Here is a 19,476-nt window from a genome sequence, read left to right on the forward strand (position 1 = left end):
ACAGATTAAAGCGTTTTATAGTAAAGTAGCAATTATACATAAAACACTGAACCATAATCTTCAAATACAAAAACAAAATTTAATAAAATACTGAGAAAAACACAAAGATAAAGGTACATTCCTCGTCCCAAGTGCTAGGACAAATTTGAACACATGCTATTTCTTCCCTAGCGTTATTAGAGCATGGAATGGGTTGCCTGAACTAGCCAGGAAAACCAGTGACTTGGCAGAATAGGTCATTGGTTAATATGCATGGCTAAATGCATGACGCGTAGGACGTAATCATCTTCTTTTTTTGAAGTAACGTCCCAATCATATAAGATAAGATAATGTATGTCCGATAAAGTTATGTTAGGCCTACTTCCAGAGCCGCCATTCTAACACTTAAATAGATGTTAACTCAAGTATTCAGCCGAGACTATTCGTCACAGAAGGCCTGAACTATGACCTGCGACGTGGCAACGAGTTATTGATCTCCACTGCCCAAAGGTTACGACGTTGCAGTTCAGTATTCAGGCCTTCTCAGACGATTGGTCTTAATTGGTAGATAAGCCTAATAAAAAGGGTAGTGAAGATAAACGAAGGCCCTAAAGAGGATCTACCACAACGACATGATGAGGTGTATGTTAATTTAACATCTGATTACATTAAAGAAGGAGTCGCGATGACTGAGTGGTAAAGCTTCCTAATCGGGGGTCCCGAGTTCGAATCCTGGTGAAGACTAGGATTTTTAATTTCGGGATCTTTGGGCCAGCTCTAGTGGGTACCTGACATTAGTTAGGGAAAAGTAAAGACGGTTGATTGTTGTACTGGCCACATGACACCCTCGTCAACCGTAGGCCACAGAAACAAATGACCTTTACGTCATCTGCCCTATAAGATAAGATAACTTTTATTGATCCAATCAAATGGAAATTCGGTTTGACTACAATTGAAAACCTCAGCGTAAATACTGTACAATAACAATATAGATGTACAATATAGATTCAAAGACGAACGACATTCACACACTAAAAAACACATTCTCGTTCCATATGCTAGAACAAATTAGTACAAAAGCTCCTTCTTCCCTAGCGCTATTAGATCATGGAATGGGTTGCCTGAGCTAGCCAGGAAAACCAGTGAATTGGCAGAATTTAAGTCATTGGTTAATATACATGACCGAATGCATGACGCGTATGACGTAATCACCTTCTTTTTTGAAGTAACGTCTGTATCATATAAGATAAGATTAAAAATATCTTTTCTGTTGATTCTTTTTTTTTTAATTGCATGTACTAATTCATGAATTTCAGTCATTGTAGCTGTATTATCACATTACTGAGCTCGATACATCATATAGTCAAGCCCATCCCTGTTTAAGTCATTTTAAGATAGAAAGAACTGACTTCATCAACTTTTGCTCTCTTTAATGAGAAAATCCTAAAAGCATTTCTTTCACTTCAGTGTTACAATTGCTAATTTTAAAATATCTTACATCTTCGGGCATATGATGCCAAAGTAGCCTACCTTGCAGCCAGGGGCGCCCGCAGGATTTTTTTGCATGTGGTGCAAGTTGCCATAGATTCACTTTCTTGGTACGGAGAATATAAAAGAAAAGAATTGATGCCCCGCCGTTCCCCCCTATGCGATTTTAAGTGCACTGTAAATACTTGTTTCATGAAAAATAAAAAAAACTAAATATGTGAACCAAGTATATACTAAACAGGTTTTTAAGTTTATTCGTGCAGCCCGCGCCTCTCTGCGGTCGATCAAGCAAAAACTGCAAATGTTGACTGTGGCTGCCGAATTTATCAATCTTCAATAACACTACTATCTTATCTTATCTTCTTATCTTATATAATACAGACGTTACTTCAAAAAAGAAGATGATTACGTCCTACGCGTCATGCATTTAGTCATGCATGACCAATGACTTAAATTCTGCCAAGTCACTGGTTTTCCTGGCTAGCTCAGGCAACCCATTCCATGCTCTAATAGCACTAGGGAAGAAGGAGTATTTGTACAAATTTGTCCTAGCATATGGGACGAGGAATGTGCCTTTATCTTTGTGTCTTTCAGAGTATTTTATTAAATTTTGTTTTTGTATTTGAAGATTATGGTTCAGTGTTTTATGTATTATTGCTACTTTACTTTTGAGCCTTCTGTCCTGAAGACTTTCTAAATTTAGTGATTTTACTAAAGGTGTTACTCTAGTCAAATGTGAATATTCGTTTGTTATGAATCGCACTGCTCTATTTTGTGTCTGTTCTAGTTTCTTAATGTTTTCTTGAGTTGAGGGGTCCCAAACAGAGGATGCATATTCTATTATTGGCCTAACCAAGGTTAAATAACATTTTAGTTTTATGTTCTTATTTGATTTATATAAATTTCTTTTAATAAATCCTAATGCTTTGTTTGATTTTTTTGTAGTACTAATGCTTCTCTTCGCGATGGACAAGCTGGCGATGAACGCTTATCGTGCACAGTGCTGAGATTCTTCTTCCCTTTCCAGCTCTTGCATCGTTTTAGGATGAAGACATCTTGCCTGAACACAGCTCTGAATGCTAGCCATCACGGGGTAGCCATCGTACCTATTATAGGCTTGGGATACTTTTGTTCTATAAAGGGTGTGAAATATTCTAAGGTGCATTAATGGTGACGATTTGTTTTCATTTGCACATAATTGTGGTTGTTATTATATGTAGTTAAGGCCTAGAATAAATGTTTTGTTGTTGTTTTTTTTTCCTTGGAGGAGAAATCCTCTTTCCTTGTGATAAATTTCCACATTTCTTTGAACAAGAGTGAAGAGTGCAGCCATCTTGATAAATGTATTTAGGTCTTGCGGAGTTGCGGTCGATGTTAGCGCTCGATAAAATAGCAGGCTAAGCACTTCCACCACCTTACGATGGCAGGGGATATAAGAAAGTTCTTCACACGCCATCGTCCGAGTCAAAACGTTGATTTGGATCAGTGGAGGAAGCAGCAAGAAACAAACAAACAAAAAAATACGAAGAGCGCCATCATGAATTAATTGCATTCAAGGGCGCCCGCAGGATTTTTTTTTTTTTTTTTTGCAAAGGGAGGGGGGTTGCGAGTTGCAATCTATGGCCCATATAGTCCTATTCTCTACTTCCTTGTTACAAAGAATATTAAAGAAAAAAACTGCCTCCTCAATCCCTCTGTATAAAACAATCTGTGCTTGACAGATGTGACCACTAACATATACAATGGGCAATTTTATGAGATTGTCATTGCGATATATTAAGTGCACTGTAAAAGTTTGTTTCATGAAATAAAAAAACACGGTAGGCCTACAAGTGAACAAACTATGGATAATCTCACTTTGTTAAGATTATCCGTGCGGCCCGTGCCGCCATATGATCGATCAAACAAAAACTGCAAACTTCGATTGTGGCTGCCGAAACTGTCAATAACTTTACGGATGAATTGCTTCTCGTCGCAATGGAGAAGCTCGAGATCAACGCTTATCATGCTTAGTGCTGAGAACCTTTCCTCAGCCATTGTTGACCAGATTTTGATTCGTCATAGCGTGTTAAAAGATCATTCAATGCTACACGTTGAGGCCGGTAAAGGTAGCAAGAACAGAATTAACAGCCTTCAAGAAATTACGTTTCTACAAGTCAGCAGTGTCCAACGTAGCAAACTGTGATTCTAACTCCAAAAATATAAAACTACCGATACCGAAAATTCCAAACCATTCTTTTAATTAAGAATATATGCGAGTTGATTTCTTGTTTCGCCTTTCTCTATAGTGTACAAGAAATGAGATATTTTACACGTTCTTTTTCTATTATAAAATAATAATGAAATAATGTTTTAACTACCGAAATTACCGACAGTTAATAAAAAAAAGTATTAGCAATATTTAGATACAAATGTGTCGATCATTCGGAAAGTGTTTTTTTTTGGGCCCTCCATTCAATTTCTCGGGAGCCCTGAGATATAGCTTAGGTTGCCTCTAAGTAAGCTAATTCCTCAACTGGTTAGATATTTGCAGAGCTTCTTTTTTTTTTGTGTGTGACGGGTCACCTTTTTAAATGTGGGGGAAATGATTCCTTTTTTTTTTTATATTTTAACGCATATTATTAATTTATTAGTAGTTAAAAGTTACGCAACCCAGCACTGGGTATTTATAATCATTCATTGGTTTTCATCCTTTTTCCTACTTCTGGTGTGTTCCCCATCGGCAATCCATGCCGCGCTTAGGCCTACATAGATTATATCTTAGGAGTGGGCGACCTGAAGCTCTCCTGTCTTCTATTCGATGACCATACAGTAGTGAATAGGCTTGGAAATGTAAAATGTCCTTTCAGAGTTGACGTCAATTTACTTCCTAATCCGAACCTCCCGCAGGGCGACGGGGGATGGCAGCGGGCAGGGTATGAACCCGGGACCATCGAGGCGTCCGAACGTCAGTCAAGTGCGCATACCGCACGACCAGGCAGCCATCCTCTCAATTAGGAAAGGGTGGGATATGTATTAACATGTGTGTACCAAGTAAAAAAAAAAATAGCCTACACTCACCACACATTCACTTATTCAGTTATTCCTTAGTCTGCTGGACAGTTGGGGCATCACACAATATTTGTTGACAGTCTTTCTCCATTCCTCTCTGTCTTTTGCCTTGGATATATAATTAATATAATCTCTTGTAATGACAGGCCCATCCTTTCTATTATGTGGTCTTCCCATCGCTTTCCCCATCTGCCTCTACTAGTGATTGTAATTTGTTTTTAACACACACACACATATATATATATAGGTCTGTGTTTTTAACATAGTTATCTAACTTGATTCCAAGTGCCGCCGTTGTCTACAACGCCATATTTGTTTTCCTTAGTAACATTGTTTGAATCCGCTCCATACTATACACTTAGCCTACTATCCTATCAAACTTTCAAAATGGCAGGCGACAACGATATTTTCGACACCAAAGAACTTGAACTGAAAAGAGTAATAGGGTTTAATGGTATGAACAAGTTGAAAATATATCTAGACTATGTTCTTGACTTTTTCTTCTTTAAATTCATAATGACATTAATGAATGATTAATGATAAAAGAAAAAGTCATCAGAAGATGTAAGACACAGTAACTTCAGTAAGATGATCATGACCAGATCATGATCAGAAGATCAAGATTCAAGATGATCTTGGTCTTGATTATAATAATAATTCTAAATCTTATCTAGATTCTAGACATTTTAAATATTTAGTATTCTAGATATAGAAATATAGATCTTTCATTTACAAATTGCTTGTCTTGTTTTAAATCTCAAATCAACTTTATAATTATAAAAATATATAATCTATAGATTTGTCTTGATTTACAGGATCTAGATCTGTATATAGACTTTTATTACTTTTAGATGTTGATCTATACCGAAACCATTCAGGATCATATATTTTTTTTTATTTTAAGTCTCCTAGCAGGCTTTGATAATAACTAGTTGCATAACTTATAGATCTAATATTCAGAATTCAGAGGCTTTACTACTACAAATTCATTGGAAAAAATGGTGGGCTAGATTGTTTAGACTTACTATAAAGTCTCTCTATACATAGAGACTAGTGTCTGCAGGGATTAGAGTTTGTTAACATATGCAAAACAATATTTTTTATAATTAATATTGAAGGGTAAGTTAAATAATGCAGATCCATTTTTTTTTTTTGCTTTCTGTGTGTTTTGTTTTATATGTTTAGGGTTGCTCTCTCAGAATGTAAGATTATTACATACCAGCTCAAACCATCAACGAGGGATGGTATATGGTGGGCAGGGACCAATAAGACAACACTCCAGAGTGCATACAACATGACCAGGCAGCCATCATTTAACACCTGCTCTAGTGTAGATTATGACATTATACCTGGACTATCTGACCATGATCATTATCCCTGGACTATCTGACCATGATCATTATCCCTGGACTATCTAACCAAGATCATATTATCCTTGGTCTATCTGACCATGATCATTATCCCTGGACTTTCTGACCATAATCATTATCTCTGGTCTATCTGACAATGATCATTATCTCTGGTCTATCTGACAATGATCATTATCCTTGGACTATCAGACCATGATCATCATCCCTGGTCTATCTGACCATGATCATTATCACTGGACTGTCTGACCATGATCATTACCTCTGGTCTATCTGACAATGATCATTATCTCTGATCTATCTGACAATGATCATTATCCTTGGACTATCAGACCATGATCATCATCCCTGGTCTATCAGACCATGATCATCATCCCTGGTCTATCTGACAATGATCATTATCACTGGAATATCTTACCATGATCATCATCCCTGGACTATCTGACCATGATCATTATCCCTGGAATATCTGACCATGATCATTATCACTGGACTGTCTGACCATGATCATTATCCCTGGACTTTCTGACCATAATCATTATCTCTGGTCTATCTGACAATGATCATTATCTCTGGTCTATCTGACAATGATCATTATCCTTGGACTATCAGACCATGATCATCATCCCTGGTCTATCTGACCATGATCATTATCACTGGACTGTCTGACCATGATCATTACCTCTGGTCTATCTGACAATGATCATTATCTCTGATCTATCTGACAATGATCATTATCCTTGGACTATCAGACCATGATCATCATCCCTGGTCTATCAGACCATGATCATCATCCCTGGTCTATCTGACAATGATCATTATCACTGGAATATCTTACCATGATCATCATCCCTGGACTATCTGACCATGATCATTATCCCTGGAATATCTGACCATGATCATTATCACTGGACTGTCTGACCATGATCATTATCCCTGGACTATCTGACCATGATCATTATCCCTAGACTATCTGACTATGATCATTATATCACTGGACTATCTGACCATGATCATTATCACTGGACTGTCTGACCATGATCATTATCACTGGACTGTCTGACCATGATCATTATCCCTGGACTATCTGACCATGATCATTATCCCTAGACTATCTGACTATGATCATTATATCACTGGACTATCTGACCATGATCATTATCCCTGGAATGTCTGACCATGATCATTATCACTGGACTGTCTGACCATGATCATTATCCCTGAACTATCTGACTATGATGTTGTCAAATCAAATAAAACAGCTAGTCCACAAAAATCCTAAAAGAAAAATATTTCTCTGGCAACCTAATTGAATTACAGTAAGCTGCAATAAACTTATGATAATCATTTCTAGCAGAAAGAATTATTAACTAACCAGTTGATGACCTTAATTGCATTAAAATTCATGCCATGTCATAAACATTTTATAACAATCATTTCATCATTTAATTGTTGTATTATTGTTCCTTATTATTAAATGATGAATATTAATTATTATGTTACAACAATTAAATGTATACAAGGGATGGTGGATAGACTTAATAGAGGGGCATTAAAAATCTGCCTTCAGATAATATTTGACAAAACCAAAGTTATGTATATTGATAACCTGTCAATGAAACACTGAACCATAACTTACAACTACAAAAACATAGCCCTAATAAAATACTGAGCAGACACAAGGACAAAAGCAAGTTTCTTATTCCATATGCCAGGAGATATTTTTCCCTAGTGCCATTAAAGCTTAGAATGTGTTACCTAGAAAACCCAGGAAAACTAATGATTTATAGACTTTAAGTTTCTAGTAAACATGCATGAATAAATTAACACATTTGTCTCATTTTCGAAGGAATGTTTGTAATTTTAAGATAAAATAAGAGATCAGGGTTGAGACACCAATGTTGAGTCTATCATGACTTTAAGCCATCTGTTCTCTGTTCTCAACAAATCTGCAAAATACAGGCAAATTCACTCCTGTATGGGATCCATCCATCTTCTCTTTTAAATACCTCACTCTGTCCCACATGCACTCTATCTTGGTGGCTTAGTTGGATTAGTAAAAGTAAAATCTAAGTTTCCAGTCAAGACTAAGAGATTGATGGAGTAATATATATAATGTTTGTTTGTTTTACTTATTTCGGATGTTCCTTCAGAGTTGAAGATAATTACTTCCTAGTCCAAACCTCCCGCAGGACGACGGGGGATGGGAGCGGGCAGGGTTTGAACCCGGGACCATCGATAAGTCCGAACGACAGTCCAGCGTGCAAACCGCACGACCAGGCAGCCATCCATATAATGTTGAGCTCATCAGTTTCTGAGGCCAACAATTAACAATTAAGGGTGTCTTGTAGCCTGCTAAATGACCTGCTAACCTTAATTTATCTGACTTATATCAGGTACCAGTTTTTGACAGGTTTAAATTTAAGACTCATGGTTTAGAAGTAAAGCAATTTAACATTCCTTCTCCTTACTTCATATTAAAGCAGTAGGACACATTTATCTTTCTTAATTTAAAAGTTTATAGCCTTAAATATTTTTTATAATATTTGGATTGGGGTTATCAAGATGTAAATACTTCCTGGCAATGTGGATATCATAAGCTTAAATGCTGGAAGAACTTTACGAAATTGTATGTGTGATTTGAGGTCAGGATTGAAGGTCTCTCTAAAACTTTAATGAGTACCAGGCATTAGATAGGGAAGTCAGTGTGCTTTTTGGGCTAAGTACTTAACAATTTTGTTATTACTGACCTTGAAACAGGGAAACTTAATATTATCTTCCTTTGGATCTCATGTTTCAAAGGCGACTTCATTTACACACAATATCTATAACTAAATATAACCTATAACCTGTATATTATGCAAGGGTGAATTGAAATGTTTAAAATGTTCAAATGTTTGTGTTACAGGCACAGTATCTGGTGGTCTAATTGTTCATCCTGACAGGGAGCATATTATATATCCACTGGGTTGCAATGTCATAATTGAGGATATAACCCAAGAATCAAAACAAAGTATTTTATCTAGCCATACCAATAATGTCACCTGCATAGCAGTTTCTAATGATGGCCGCTATATAGTTTCTGGACAAGAGACTTATATGGGATTTAAGGTATAACAGAAATTGCAATATTTAGCATTCTCAAATTTAGCAATAAAATGGTGTAAATGCTGTTAGAAACTTAAATACTTCTTAATTAGAGTAATAAAATGTTTACTACTTAATAATTCTCTTAAAAAATGCATCATCTTGTTTATAGAAAGTTATTATTAAAGAAATGTAACTTTATAGCCAATTTTATGTTCCTAAAATATATATATGTGGCCATATGATGCTTATAGCAGGTCCATTCGGGATGACTCCATACTATGTATGTGGCACAACCTAATCATAGTAATGGTCGATGCCATTGCGGAAATTTAAGACAGGACTTTGGCTGAGTGCCTATCTTTTATTAGGATAAATACTTTCTAATGGTAATGGGAGAATGGGTTGGCATAGAAATTCTGCATCCCTTACTTAGACTTAGGTCCTCCCACGCCATTCGGCGCATTGGGCGGCAAGCTGTCTCCACAAAGATCTGTCATTGGCAATGTCTGAAGCCTCCTCCCACCTGTTGTCCACTGCTCTGAGGTCCTCCATGAAGGTGTGGCACCAGGTAATACGAGGACGTCCCTGTTTGCGCTTTCCTCGTATTGGCCTCCATATCATCGCAACTCTTGGTATGCGTTATTCATTTTGTCACAGAACATGTCCCGCAAACCTCATGCAACGCTCTGTCACAACCTCACCATGTGTTTGATTCCCAGTTCGGCATAGAATTTCCATGTTTGAGACCTAATCTGTGTAACTGACTCCTAAAATCCGTCTCAGTCATTTTTGTTGAGCCACATTTAGTCTTTTCTCAATTTTGACAGATGACTTCTATGTTTCACATGCATATGTTGCAGTTGGAATGACCATTGTGTTGATAAGGTGTATTTTTGTCTCGAGTCCAATGGCTTGGCTAGTCCAAATAGGCTGCAGCCTTTGGAAAATGCTCCCTGCCTTTCCTATTCAGCACGCTACATCATGGTAGGCATTCCCATCATTAGTTATGATGCTGCCAAGGTACGTGAACTTGTCCAGCACTTCAAGCTTTGACTCAGAAATGGCAAACTCTGCATCCCTAATGGACTTTATTTGTTACAAGGTTAAAGCTGGGACATTAGGAAAAATCCTTAATCCTCCCTACTCATTACTTTTGGCACTGCAGTCAATTTCACTTTCACATCTATTATTCTTACATTGTTCATTCTCTTCTGGTAACAATGAATAATAATTTCAATTTGGTATGAAAGTTGTGCTGTCATTGCTTTTTTTTTTACTCCACCAGCATAAATGTTTAACACATAGTTTATCTGAATATTCTCTAATATACAATGTGTTACACTTTCTGAATTATGCAAGAGATACCATTGTCCACAAGAAGGCTACAATGTTATCTTATTATCTGACTATTATCTTCTATTACTGAACTTGTGATTACTAAAATTACAGAATTAGTTGTGCATACACTGAGTAAGTCATGTTCTGTTCAGTTTTGGTATTCTTAACTTTTTTTGTTATTGTTATTGAACTTTGTTTTAATTTGGTCTTTGTTAATTTACCAAATTTAGTTCATATTTCAACAATGTTTTTTACTAATGATTGAGTTCAAAGAATAGGTGAAGCTGACTTCATAAAAAAAGCAATAGCTTATTATCTAGTCCTGTTGTATTGTGCTTAAAAACATAGCTAGAATTGCAATGTATTGGTCATGAATACAAATGACGCTATGGAAGAGTGAATGAGGAATATTGTATGGCCACTCAATCATACACTATTTAGCTGACTGCATCTAAAGAAAAAATAAATTGTGAAAATCCTAGTCAAAATAGATCTTACTTAACTACTTGTTGTAAAACCATTTCTTATTTAAGAACTATACATGTTTTCAGTTATACACTGAACAATAATAAAACTGCCATTAAAAAATGACCATAGTACACTATATAGTTGATTTTATTTGGTAGGCATATATTTTGAATTCACTCTAATTATTTAATATAATTGCATTTAGTTAATAGAGCTCTGGCCCCCATAATCATGTTTATGGAGATAATTTAAAGTAAATATTTTGTAAGAATAATATAGGGTTCAGTTTTTAGTGCTGCTAGGAGCATAATGAATATTTGTAAAGGTGTTCTAAATAATCTGTTGTGCATATTTTAGGCTTGCATAACTCTGTGGGACTATACAACTAAAACAGCGATTCAAAAATGGGAGCTACACAAGGTGAAAGTTCAAGCTCTGGCCTTTTCAGCCAATGGGAAATATGTTTTCTCTCTTGGGGGACAAGATGATGGATCGTAAGCATCAAACATATATTGTAATCAAATAATTAACATAGAAAAATTTTTTTGTTAAAAGAAAATTCCTCCTTTTCAAAACTGATGACTTTTTGTAAGAGCAATAACTTCGCTCTTAATATAAAAAAAAAGTAAAAAAGTAAAGTTCCCCTTTCAAGACCTTGTGATCTATAGGGCAGATGATGTGGCCCAGGTTTAAAGAAGATGTGTCTGTGTGAACTACTCAGATTTTTTTTTTGTTTTTGAATTTTGTCAATTAATTTCCTTATCCAAATTAAGGCAAGTGACCTTTAAGACTATGCATGTATTTGATATAAAATATATTTTAAATTGTATATGTTTTGGAGCATACAACTTTTGGAAGCTTGTTTTAAGTAGTTCATTTAGAGCTAAAATTGTTTGTTATTTTCGGTCTGCAGTGTTGTTGTCTGGGATATGGTGACAAGGGAGCCAATCTGTGGTTCTCCTGCCCAAGTGATGAGCGCTGGTGTCACATACTGTTTAGCTGCATCCAAAGTCAGTGACGATGTATTTGTAACAGGAGGAGAGTAAGGGAATGATTGATTCATTAGCGAAAATATTCAATATAGAAATATCTTTTCGTTTCCTGATTAATTGTCTTTTAGCTAAATATCAATTACAATAAAACATGAAATTTATATATAATTATTAACATGAACATTGTTTTATGGCAAGATTACATAATTTACAGGAATCTTTCTTATTTTGAATATTTAAATACATTTAAAATACAAATAAGATATTTATAAAGCACAATTATGACTAAAACTATCATTAATTGCACTTTTCAATATGACTTATGCTGTAAAAATAAATTTAATATACCTTTTTCTATAATATTTTTTTAGCAACACTCTACGTATTTGGACTTTGGACAGAGAAAATAGGAAAATCAGACCAGTCAATACAACACTTGGTGGTGTTAAGCGCATCATAACATGCATTGAGGTTATTGTTTGTTTTTTTCTTTCACCATAAATATCTAGATCTCTCCAAAAGTTTTGGACTAGTATATTTATATACTTTTGTTCATTTTTAAAAGATTTATTTGAATTAGAACCTACCAACATTTGTAGTCAAGTTAACAAGTTTTTTTTATTATATTTTGAAGATGGTCGATGACCAGGATGAAAAGATGGCCTACTTTTTCTGTGGGACCACAACTGGGGATATTTTATGCATCAACAAAGCCACCAACATCCTTCAGTTTGAAGTCCCAGCTAAAAATAAGTTCAGCCTGGGTGTCACTGCCCTTAGTTTTGTGAAAATGTCGGACAAGGGCTTCAATATGCTGGTCGGCACTGGAAGCGGTATAGTTGCCAACTATGATATTGGTGTGGCTTTTGAGAGTGGCAACAAGGTGAAAGCTATTTTCAAGCACAGACAAGATGTTCAGTATGTATATGTACATATAGTATTCTAATTACCTTTTTTTTTTATTAAACTTCCTTCTAATTCTGCATAGTGATTGTTTAATTTTCTTCTAATTCTGCATAGTGATTGTTAAACTTCCTTTTGATTCTGCATAGTGATTGTTAAGCTTCCTTCTCTAATTCTTTATAGTTATAGAGATGTTTATAAACATCATTAAATAATCATATTCCTTTTGGACAAAAATCATTCAATGTTGATAAGCATGTAAAAAAATATCTTATATATACCATGAACATTATTGTGCACTAAAAAAAAAGTTATAATAAGTAATTACACTTCTCCCCACCTATCATTACATAGAAATATTCAGCTTTTGTTTAGTGACAATATTGAGTTGAAAAAAAAACCCACCGAATACAAAATATTAAGATTTTTAAAATTATACAATAGAATAAGAATAATTATTCCAAACAAAACTAAAATTGTTTTCAAAATAGAACTGATAACTGTAGTTTTTTTTTTTTTTGAAAGGATTGACACAGAATAGAAACATATTCATAGATATGTAACAATATAACAAAATTATCCAAAATCTATTACCCAGCAGTGAGTGATTGTTTAGATTGTGTTTAGTTCTTTGTTACATACAACATTTCCATTTTTTTTAGGCCATGGAAACATGATGTTGAAACAAGCGCAATCACATCTATTGCTAAGAGAGGGGCTGGACATCAGGTATGATAATAATGTAATGTATCCATTTGAAACCATATGACAAGGTGCAGATAATAAAAGCTCTTTTTTTCTATATCTTAAGTATATCTAATATATAAAGTAGAATGAAAAGGAGTATGTATGTATTGTAAGTATGTATGTCCCAAATAAAAATAAATGCCAATTGACCAATCTTGATAAAACTTGGCATAAATGTTCCTTAGATTATGGCAGAGATTGTAGAATATGTTTAATGTTCCTCCCATAACCAATGGGCCCCTAAAAATAGACAAAAAGTACTTAATTGTATCTCTATTAAAGAACAACAGTTTTTTTTAACAAATCTTTTAACAAATCACAGTACTTTATATTTGCTATGAATATGTCAGCTAAAAGGGTGAACCCATTTTCACACTCTACTTTTATTTTCGTGGCAATCCAGTAGATCAATAGTACCCAAACAAATACCCCCCAAAAAATGGCTCATATCTGGCTCTGCTTCTATATTTAAAAAAAATGTTAGCAAGTTATGGTTTAAAGAAAATACAACTATAAAAAGAGAATATATTAGTGTGCTAAGGTCCTTGCCTTCTGAAATATTTGATTGTGGTATGTTTCTCTATTATATTATATTGCTCCCCAATATAGAAACATGAGTTATTGATTATAACTTTAGAATTAATGTAAATAAAATTCAAAGTTGATCAACATGCAAAAAAAAATAATGTCTTATCTTCAATATTATCAATTAGTAGAAAAGATTGCCAATGTACAAATGATTATTCAACTAGCTATGTCTATACCTAGTCTGTACATGAAAATGAAAAATGTCTACAAAGTTGGAAAAAAAAAATCAAGAAAAATATTTTAAATTATCCTTTGTTCCTTCTTCAGTTTTTTGTAGGCACAGCCCACTCTCAAGTGTACAAGTTCCAGTATTCAAATCTCACAGCAGAACTGATCAAAACATGTCATTCCAGTCCTATTAATGATGTTATTTTCCCATAGTAGGTTGTTTTCTAATCATATTAACAAAACAATTTTGTGTCAATATTTTCACTTTGTAAAAATTATATTTACTGACAAATGTAAAGAATTATAAAGATTTACATTAGATAAGGTATAGTTTGTTCTTAAGATGTTTGCTAACTTACTTTCCAACGCATACCCAAAAATTTGTTTTAAAAATATATTTTTTTGGTTTATTTAAGTGTAGAGTATTTCCTGCCCACTTCTCTCCCATGCCATCCTGTAAGAGGTTTAGGCTAGGATGTAATCATTATCATTTCTTTAGGATCATTGAAAACATATTTTTGAACATATGACAATGCCAAAATATGAAGACCAATTGCTACCTTTTGCATTTATGCCAACATCCATGTTTGACATAACAAGTTGAAATCATGGTGTGTATTGGGAATGCAGTGAAGGTGATGTTATAAGACTGAAATGCTTGAGTTGTCAGGGATCCAAATCAAGTTTCAGATTTTGATAACTTTTTTGGATGTTACTGTTCTTTTTCACAGTGGCGTTTCTCAGCTAATTATAACTTGCCAAGAAGGAGAAATTAGAGTATGGAACTTATCAACTGGTAAAGAGTTGCGAAGGTTTGTTTTGGCTAACAAGACTTGCAATGCTCTGGCAATTTCACGTGATGGGAAAATAATTGTTTCAGGTGAGAAAACAAAACTACTTTATTTATTGAGAGTATTCAAATCTTGCATCTTTCAAAGTGTTTTATATAGTACAGTAAAATCAAATTTCATAAATCTTGTTTATAATGAATACCTGGCTATTCTTAAGTAAACATTTAATAATAATAATAAAAATGAACACAACACGTTGAATTGAAAACATAAAAAAACAACAACATGAGTTAAAATGGCAATTTAGTCTAAATACATTTTTAAACAGGTTTTAATCTATTTTATCTTATGAAGCATCATTTATTAAGGCATATTTCTTATGGTTAAACCATTATTACCAAGTGGTTTTTCTTTAACTTTATGAAGCTCAAATAATTTTATGAAGCTGAAATAATTTTATGATACTCAAGGCAGTATATAAAGTATGCAGTATACAGATGGATAACTGGTCATTTGGTATGCGTGCTGGACTGTTGTTAGATTGTCTTGATGGTCTTGTTCATACCCTGACCGCTGCAATTTCCCCTTATCCTGCAGAAGGCCTAGCACATCTCTCCATTCTGATCTACCCTGGGCTTTATGTCTCCATGCCTGGACTCTTAACTGTTGTAGATCTGCTTCTACATCATCAAACCTTATAGTTTTAATGGATAAGAAAACTATTGAACAAATATTGAAAACAGTCATCTCATTTATTTCCAGGATGGAATGATGGGAAGATTAGAATATTTGGATTTCAAGCTAAGGACCTTGCCTTGGAACTCAAACACATTATACTTGATGCCCACAACAAAGGTGTTACAGCTGTGGCTATGACCAGTACAGGAAACTGCATTGTCAGTGGGGGAGGAGAAGGACAGGTAAAGTTTTCACCCCAGGAGCGAGTAATCAGTGTTCAAAAGAGAAATGATTATGTCCCCTTAAACAATTAATGCAGATTTTTGTTTTATTATTTTAGTATTAGAAGAAAAATAATGACTTTAAATCAACTTTAAATAAACTGATAATGTCTTTACAACATAGTGACTTTAAAAATGAGACATTGCATCTACTATTTCAAAAATGCTGCCTGGGTTATGCAGTATGTGCTCTGGACTGAGATCATGATTGTCCTTGTTTCAAACCCTATCCACTTACATTCCCTGGCATCCTGCAAGAGGCTTGGGCCAGGATATTATTATCTTCATTTCTGAAGGAACATCTGAATACTTACAAGTCTTACAATATTATACTGTACAACAGTATTTTGAGTGTCTGCTTTCAGTTGCTGAACAGTGAAGAATATATCTTTAATAAATTTCACTTACCCTTTGTATGATTAACAGTTATCAGGCTGAGAAAACTTATGGTCCTAAAATAAATATTCTTGCAATTAAATTGATTGAATAGCACAAAACTAGTGGTATGACATACAGAATAACTTAATAATCACATTATTAAATTAAACTGGAGTACTGGCATTGTTCTCTCTTCACAGGTTAGAGTCTGGGATATTATCACAGGCGTAGACCAGAATGGCAAAAAGGAAATGAGAGCCCAGTTGCGACACAGTATGAAGGAACATAAAAACTTTGTTGCTCAGATTGTGATTCGATCCAATGATAAGGAATGTGCCTCAGCTGGTGGAGATGGAACTAGTATCATTTGGGATTTGGTGTACGTCAATTTTTTTGTTTATGCAGCAAAATCAAACTTGAATTGTTATATAAAATGCACCATTGTAAAACATTTTTCTATCTTACAATAAAGCTTATTATAAATTTCTGTGATTAAATATAAAAGTATATTCTTAAACTTAAGTTTTTAATTTGCATTCTTATGTATGGTTTCTTTCTTATTCAACAGGAAAGGTATTCGCAAGAATGTAGTCTTCGCCAACACACTGTTTAAAAGTGTTTGCTATGGAGAAGAAGAACTTCAGATCATTACTTGTGGCACTGACCATAAGCTGGGCTACTGGGAGACATATGATGGCTCAATGATTCGAGAGCTGGAGGCAGCCAAGGCAGGCGCTATTAATTCTTTAGACATAAGTTCTGACCATTCTGCTTTGGTCACAGGTGGAGAAGAGAAACTTATCAAGGTATTAATTTTACCAAGTTTCTAGTTCATTTTTTTATTCCTTTTTATTGTTCAAAAAGTTTTCCTTGACAATGATATTCATTTTTACTTTTTAGCATTTAGCAAGCTTTCTTGTGACTTTACCATATCATGCTTAATTTTATTTATGTTACACAACTGATAGTTTATACAAATTATTATTCCATTTACTGCAAGTAAATGTACAGTTAAAGGTCTTATGTTCATTAATACAGTAATAGAAAGAGTAATAATGGCTTTGTGAATGCATGCAGAGTTAAATATCTACTGCAACATTAAGTTCTACCGTTACTTTCTCATTCTATTTACTTAAAACTTTCATTATGAAATCAAAGTAGATCAAATACTTTTAGTTATCGCATTAGAGTACACTTGTTAGGGTCATGATGTGGAAACAGTTTAGCATTTTTTGTAGAACACCTTCTGGACTTGCCTGCTACTTTACTTATTTTGCTTTTAAAGACTTTTTACATTTAAACAGAGGGGCATAGCTAGGGTGGGGGGAGGAAGGGTCCAAATTTGAAAATCCCTCTGGGCCCCCACTTGAAGGGATCCCCCAAAGGAGTGTCCGAAATTTGTTTTTACATTATTTATTATGCACTTATCTCATGTCATAATGTTGAATGTCAAAATGCAGGTGCCCCCAAAGAGGTAAACTTTCAACATTTGAATATAATGAACATGATTCCTTAATATTTATAATTAAATTGAATTAATTAACTTTTTTGATTCTGACTTTAAAAGCAACATTAAAAATGATTTTGCTTTATTTCCTTAGCTCTGGCTGTACAGAGAAGGAGTGGTCACTCATGTGGGTCAAGGCCACAGTGCAGCTGTTTTAAGAGTAAGAATAGCCCCAGATACAAAAAGTATCATCAGCGTCAGTGAAGATGGTGCCATCTTGCAATGGCGATTTCCAAAAATGTAATTTCTCAACATTTCAAGCTGTATAAATAATTTGTTAAAATAAATCTCATTAAGCGTTTCTCTAAAATCAAATGCCAATAATATCTTCAGATTTGTAAAACAGTTCATTTACAAAAGAAATATTTTTTTTATTATGAACAATTATAGCTGTCTTAAAAACCAAGGAAGGCCCTTGCCCCTTTACCTAAAATAATATTTAAAAATTAATTGCAATGATTTTTTTTTAAATTTCTGAATTTATTCTTAAGAAAAAAACAACATGATTATTGTAAGAACTATTTTGGGTTCAATGTTTCTGATCTAAATATTAAACTGTGTGAGATGTTGAGAGAGAGAGAGAGTGTCTTTTATAAACATAATGTTTACTGTATGTCTTCATGCTGTATCTCACTATCTAATTTTGTTATTGGATTTATGAAATTGCTCACTTTATAATTTAGACACTATTAATTAACATTCATTTACTATAGATAAAAGCATTGTTTATGTGTTCTAGATATTGAATAAGATATTCTGCTTAAGTTGTTTAGCTTCTGACAAATTAAAGTTTTGTAACACTTTTAAAAAAAGTTAACACCTTACTGAAAATGATTTTTTTTTCTAATAAAATTATTGTAAATATCAAAACTGCTTTGAAGTTGTAACAATAGAAACCTTTTTTTTTTTCAACCTCAGATCTGTAAACCTGGACATTTCCAAATGACATTTTTTTCCATTGTCCCTTTGGTCGAGTGTCCACACATCATGTTTTGTTTTGTTCAGTTTATATAAGACATACACTTCATTCAGTACATCTGGTCAGTTAGGGAGACCTACACTTCATTCAATACATCTGGTCAGTTAAGGAGACATGTACACTTTATTTAGTACACCTGGCCAGTTAGGGAGACATGTACACTTTATTCAGTACATCTGGTTAGTTAGGGTTAAACCACATTCTTTATGAATGTTGTGTTTTGCTTGAGGGACGATCGGGACAAGGAAATGAGAGAGATAACTGATCCTTGTTCGACATTAGGTCATACCTTAAAACTCACTGCCCTCTTTGGTGCTTTAAGGGAGTAATTCTTAGAATGGTTCATTACTAATTAGGTTTCTGAGTCTGTCAGTTAGGGAGACATGTACACTTCATTCAGTACATCTTGTCAGTTATGGAAACATGCATAATTCATTCAGTACATCTTGTCAGTTAGGGAGACATGTACACTTCATTCAGTACATCTTGTCAGTTATGGAAACATGCATAATTCATTCAGTACATCTTGTCAGTTAGGGAGACATGCATAATTCATTCAGAACATCTGTTCAGTTATGGAAACATGCATAATTCATTCAGAACATCTGTTCAGTTATGGAAACATGCATAATTCATTCAGAACATCTGTTCAGTTATGGAAACATGCATAATTCATTCAGAAC

At 34.2% G+C, this 19,476-nt stretch overlaps 1 protein-coding gene across 1 annotated transcript; it reads left to right on the forward strand.

The window, feature by feature from the left end:
* Positions 1 to 4,813: 4,813 nt before the first annotated feature.
* Positions 4,814 to 18,684, forward strand: LOC106074103 (cilia- and flagella-associated protein 52-like). The gene is made up of 13 exons (XM_013234825.2): positions 4,814 to 4,972; positions 8,794 to 8,996; positions 11,139 to 11,275; positions 11,695 to 11,823; positions 12,145 to 12,244; positions 12,408 to 12,691; positions 13,339 to 13,405; positions 14,279 to 14,391; positions 14,911 to 15,059; positions 15,733 to 15,890; positions 16,508 to 16,686; positions 16,876 to 17,113; positions 17,909 to 18,684. Exons 1-13 carry the CDS (start codon positions 4,906 to 4,908, stop codon positions 18,056 to 18,058), a joined length of 1,974 nt encoding a protein of 657 aa, XP_013090279.2. The 5' UTR covers positions 4,814 to 4,905; the 3' UTR covers positions 18,059 to 18,684.
* Positions 18,685 to 19,476: the final 792 nt, after the last annotated feature.

Source organism: Biomphalaria glabrata, chromosome 2 (genome assembly GCF_947242115.1).
Source record: "Biomphalaria glabrata chromosome 2, xgBioGlab47.1, whole genome shotgun sequence".
In the NCBI taxonomy this organism is placed as follows: domain Eukaryota; kingdom Metazoa; phylum Mollusca; class Gastropoda; family Planorbidae; genus Biomphalaria; species Biomphalaria glabrata.

What these genes read in the sequence shown, in the direction of transcription:
- LOC106074103 (XM_013234825.2), top strand. Translation starts at nt 4,906, where the DNA reads ATGGCAGGCGACAACGATATTTTCGACACCAAAGAACTTGAACTGAAA. An exon ending in AAGAGTAATAGGGTTTAATG is followed by an intron (nt 4,973 to 8,793) that starts GTATGAACAAGT and finishes TTTGTGTTACAG; the next exon opens with GCACAGTATCTGGTGGTCTA. An exon ending in AAGCACAGACAAGATGTTCA is followed by an intron (nt 12,692 to 13,338) that starts GTATGTATATGT and finishes CATTTTTTTTAG; the next exon opens with GCCATGGAAACATGATGTTG.